At 42.6% G+C, this 5,477-nt stretch overlaps 2 protein-coding genes across 2 annotated transcripts in view; one reads left to right on the top strand and one right to left on the bottom strand.

The window, feature by feature from the left end:
- The window catches only part of LOC101847175 (protein hunchback), a 10,830-nt gene extending 7,215 nt beyond the window's left edge, over window positions 1-3,615 (bottom strand). Inside the window, exons 1-2 of the mRNA XM_005113321.3 lie at window positions 3,501-3,615; window positions 704-1,444 (exon numbers count right to left, since the gene is read on the bottom strand). Of these exons, the coding sequence (XP_005113378.1) occupies window positions 704-1,434 (731 nt within the window). The 5' untranslated portion in view covers window positions 1,435-1,444; window positions 3,501-3,615. The remainder of the gene's footprint in view (window positions 1-703; window positions 1,445-3,500) is intronic.
- The window catches only part of LOC106014042 (sperm flagellar protein 1), a gene marked incomplete at its 3' end in the record, with an annotated part of 2,520 nt that continues 648 nt past the window's right edge, over window positions 3,606-5,477 (top strand). Inside the window, 1 exon segment of the mRNA XM_013091054.2 lies at window positions 3,606-4,308.

Raw genomic sequence — 5,477 nt, forward strand, 5'->3', positions numbered from 1 at the left:
TCTAGAGAGGAACAAAAGGTTGATACAGTCATGGCCTCAGTCTAGAGAGGAACAAAAGGTTGATACAGTCATGGCCTCAGTCTAGAGAGGAACAAAAGGTTGATACAGTCATGGCCTCAGTCTAGAGTAGAGAGGAACAAAAGGTTTACTGTCATATATCTATCCTAGAGAAGAGTCACGGAAATTGATGTGGTATAGAAAAGTGAGAAGACATCAAGCGTCTAGCCCGGGATAGGGAAAGCCGGAAAGTATTTGTTCGTGACCTATATTCTGATCCAGGGGGAGAAAGGCAATGATGATGATGATGATTTTAAAGGAAAATAATGTATTTATAAAATAACAATTCCGTTTTCTCAATTATCCCAAAAGTGTAAAAAACGAGTACGGCCATATTGGCAGCTGAATGACGATATGTACACTTTGGGTGTCCCCTCAGAAACACCGCACTAAGCATTATAAGTGACGCAAGTATTGCAAATGAACCTCAAAATTTTTGCGTTGTTTATAGTTACAGCAAATGGTCGAAATATTGCAAGTAAACCTGTGTATTTTCACGCTATTTATGATAAGATGCGTAACGGAATATCAGGACAAAATCAGATGTCATGCAAATCCAATCATGTTCTTTGATGAGCAAAAAACAAACAAACCTGAGACCTCTAATTTTACTGGAGGATCACTTGACAGTTCTACATTCACTTACCGTCCATCACGCCTGGCATTCTCCGCTCTGTCCGACTGGCGTGATCGCGACATGGCCAACAAATCTATTTTTTTAATTTGCCGGTTTCCTCTGAACGGAGACTGCGGCTGCTGGTAAGGGTCCGGTGCGGGCGTGCAGGGTGGAGCGGAGGCGGTGGTGCGGCCGTCCTCGTTCTCCTCCGTCGGGGCGGGGTTCAGGAACACCGGGGTACCAGACTCATTCGGGGGCGACGGAGACTTCCTGGACAGGTCTGCCAGGTCTCGCGACGTACCAGGATGCGACTGTCGTTCCGCACGCCGCGACACCGGGGTCGACGTGATGGGATTGTCAAGTTCCGTCGAGGAAGTGATCTCCCTTGCTGAAGACAATGTGGTTTGTGTGACGAATGGCCGGAACGCTGAAGTGGATGAGCCACGAAGGTGGAAATCTTTGGATAATGAGATGACCGGGGTGATCGGGCAATCCGTCAGGCCGGGTGCCTTGGAGGTTTCTGGCACGTCTATCCGTGGGGCCGGCGTGGCGTAATTGGCGGCCGTGTCTGTGCTTGTGGTGGCGACGGGGACGCGCGAGACCGGCACAGACGTAAACCTCTCAGTCCCCGCTAGCTCTGACGACACTGGATCCATGATACTTAGCGGGGGAGGTTCTTCAAGGTTACCGCTAGCAACGTGCTCAGATATTGAGTCTGGAGCTGAGGAACATTCTGGGGGTGTCCCTCCTTCATCCGCCATGGTCGTATCTCTGAAGAAGTAATTTAATACATTAAAAATATCAAAGACCGCAAGGAACAGTGACCTGGTTCTGACTTCCCTCTACTCTTAACTTTAAGCCATTTTTCACCCGAATAATTACGTAAATGAGACCTGTGTATTCAACAGGCTTCTAATAGGGCCTTAAATTACTACGGCTAGACTGGAAGGCAGACTGGCATGACAGCCGTACTTAACCCTCATCCTGCGGGAGCCGGGTTTATGTCGCCCGATAAGCCTATTTCGGCACCTCGCCTACGTTCTGGTCCCGAATCAGTGTAGCCCCTGGCTCAGCGCACACGCAGCGCGCATCCTCTTACGTAGCATTCGGGTCCCGAGTCGGCTCCCCATTCACGCAGGTCAAGTGTGTGTGCGTCTGTCTGCTTGAGTTTGTGTGCGTTTGTGGCCTTCTTCTGGAACCGCCTGCGTTGGTTTGTAATCGAGGCATACGTCTCATTCAAAACATGCCAAGTTGGTAGCTCTAGGTGTTCGTCCAATGAAATTATAGAACAAATTGACCCACTTAGAGATGAGGAGCTCGAAAGGATAGTCAGGAAGCAAGACTTCCATTTTTCTATACAAAGTATTTCAAATGAGCTTGATTTCGTATGAAATGATATTACCTGATAAGAAATAAAGCTTGTTTGATAGTTTTGAATACCATTGTGCAGGTACAAAGAACAATTTGAGTGTAAAACATTCGGAAATTGACCTAAATTATCCCCTTTCGAACCTCAGGTCATTCATAAAACAAGAGCGTCCAGAAAGGTATTCGAAAGGGCGTAACTACTCGTAATGTCTTATCAGCTTGTGAGAAAGGGTTATTCATGTGTTTGTAACACTTTATAAAGAAAGATAGAGCGTTATTTTCATCATCGGTTTACGCACTCCCGCGGTATTCATGGCGAAAACACACGTTTCCCGGCGTGCGCGCTGTACACCAACAGTACACACTGAGTGACCCCGGCGGCCTGCCCGGCACGTCCGACGTAATCAGTTGCTGATAAGATACGCATCTGGGCACAGACGCAGGATAAGAGTTAATAATGATGGTTGAATGGTAAATAAAATTTTAGTTTGCAATTCCTAGGCTAAAGTACATTTTGTATTTCAGACGAAACCAAAAGGTGCCTTACTGACATGCATGTATTTCAAACCTGAATAATTATACTAGCTAATGAGACCTTTGTTCTCTACAGGTTTCGGTCAATAGAGCCAAACCTAAATCTAAGTAGGCTACAGCTAGACTGGCAGGCTGGCCATACTGGCTAGACGGGTAAGCTAGCTGTACTTAATTAAGGACGCCTAGACTGTAAGGCTAGCCGCACTTTAAGATTTAAGTATGGCTAGCCACTTCATTATATCGGAAATCTAAATCCAACAAGTCTAGACCTAAATAAAACCTTCTTCTTTCAAACTGGAATATTGGCAAATCTAGATCTCTAGATTCTAGAATCTAGATCTAGATATTCTAGAGATCTAGTCTAGCCTGCCTTTCCATTTTTCTGCGCCCATATTATTTTCATGAATGGAGGTATGATGATGTAGGGCCTAGAATCTAGATCTAGATCTATCTAGAAATAGATATATAGATTTATATCTAGACATTCTAGATCTAGACCTAAGTGAACGAGAAGCAGGAAATATATTTAGATTCTACTGAAATCACAGTGAACGCACACAGTCACAGACACAGTACACAGTAATCAATTTCTCCTTAAAAAAAAGGGCAGCCCAACCAAATAAATAAAATTCTTTCGTTCTTTGCTACAGACCAGTAGAATCTCTAGATCTAGACTAAATTAAAGTCAAATCAGCCAAATAACAATACTTGAAATGAAGACGTCTTACGGTGTCTTATAGAATCTCTAACTCTTGAAGATGTCTTACGACTAAATTACGAGTGTGAAGTCTTGAAATTATATTCTGAAGACTGAAGAAGTTGAAGACTGAAGAGGCGACTTAATGATGCAAGAGTGAATTAAGTGGTCCTACACAAGAGCTTGAAGAGCTCTGGAAGCTCTCGTACAAGTTACTGTTTAACAAACCTGTAAATTCTTTAAAGAGAAAATGTCTTAATCTTTATAAGAAACATAATTCCAACAGAAAATTATCATGAGATGCCTGAATCAGGAAGACAGTGGCCATTTTGTTCTAAAATGGCTCTTGTATTCTCTTCGTAACAAAAGATTTGGGAAGGGAGTTAATGTAATACTAATAAAAAAGGACGAATTGCTCAAGTAAAGAATGTTAACCAGATTTTACATTTAACAAAACAAAACTATAATTTGAAAAAAAAATCCAGTACTTCTGCTGCAAAAACAGCTGTTCTTGAAATGAACATCATTTATCATCTTTTTTAGTTTGAAATTTCCAACAATATTAAATATAATGTTTTTTAGAACTAAGTTTTTGTGTCGTATTAAATAGAGTTGTTCATGTTTTTAGTATAACACAAGCTTGGTCATGTGACCAGTTTCCACAACACAATCAACTCTTCAACTTTGCCTGTGAAGACTGTCGGTGAATGCGGCAGTGCGAGTGGTAGAGTGGTAGAGTTATAGTAGTGGGTGGCGGCGAGGACAACTTTATACAGACTTTGACAAAACTTGTAGTTTTCTGTAAACGTTCTCAGCGAAGTGTGCAGGTCTGCTTTCGTTTTGGGATTTTAAAGAAAAGAGAGGGAAAGGTAAAGGGTGAGAGTCAGTGAGAGTGAAAAGTTTTTTTTATTCTTGGAGTATTGTCACTCTAGAATCTACAAGATCTGCTATTGTTTTTTATTCGTTTTGTGAAGGCTGACAACGATGGATGGGTGCCAGTCTTGAGGATCAAAGAATCTGAGATTGTTGATATTCGGTGAGTGTTCAGTTCTCTGGCTTTAGTAATAGGAACGAGGATTTGATTTCACGTTTGTTTGCTTAATTTTAATGATTAGTGCGCTGAATGCTGTTATTTACTTATGACGATAGACTTAGACTTAGACTAGCCTATTTATTCATCTTTTTGTTCACTGTACAGTAGGGCCTTTAGATAATAGACCATTTAGATATCTAGATCTAGTTCAAGTTCATTGAGTTAACTGTCATGCATCGTAATATGATGCTTAGAATTTCTTGAAGATTTTTAAAGTGGACAGCTTTCACAAACTGTTTACAATGGGAGTGGATTCTACAGCACAGAGACGTGTGTGTGTTCTCTTCCCTTTCCTAAGTACCTGACCTGACTGGCAGACTCTACTCTGGTATCAGGTTCCTGCACGTAAGGATTATGAATCCAGTTTTGTTTATTTTGTTTGGGTTTTTTTGTCTAGGTTTCCTCAGACCTGATCCCAAGGTGGGAGAAGAGAAGGGTGCTTGGGGGGGGAACACATGAGTCACTATAGATTTTCTGTCTACTGGGAAGCGAAGAAAACTGAAATGGTATGGCCATGTAACAAGGTTGTGAGGTCTATCCAAGACCATTCTTCAGGGGAGGAGAAGGAGAGGAAGGCAAAGGAAGAGGTGGACCGACAACATTGCGGAGTGGACAGGGTGGACAGACAACATTGCGGAGTGGACAGGGAAATCCTTCACCCAAACTCAGGCGCTCGCAAAAAAAAACAACGTGAACGGTGGAAGTCCCTAACAAGACTCTCTATCATACAGCGCCCCTATGACCCTCGTGGATTATCGGATCAGTGAGCAGTAACGGAATGGGCGGCTGTTTCAGACAGTTTCTCCCATAGTTTGTCTCGTCTGTCTTACTACTTGGACCTCTGTGGCAATAACTTCAGGCACGTCTGGCTCTTTGTTGCGATGACACGTGCTGTGTCCTGTTTTGGAAGTTTTACTGATCCCTCACAGCTGTTTGTCCGACACCTATTTCTTCAGGGATGCTCCATAATTGCCTTCCTTCTCATCCATTAGTTCATGACAAGGGGTGTTTATTACTTTTTAAAATTCTTGAAAAGCTTTGCAATGGTTTGTTTTATGGGACTTGAGCATGTACTTGAATGGATTGTGATTTTAATTCTATCTAGAGCATCT

This window comes from Aplysia californica, unplaced genomic scaffold (assembly GCF_000002075.1).
Source record: "Aplysia californica isolate F4 #8 unplaced genomic scaffold, AplCal3.0 scaffold01952, whole genome shotgun sequence".
Lineage (NCBI taxonomy): Eukaryota > Metazoa > Mollusca > Gastropoda > Aplysiida > Aplysiidae > Aplysia > Aplysia californica.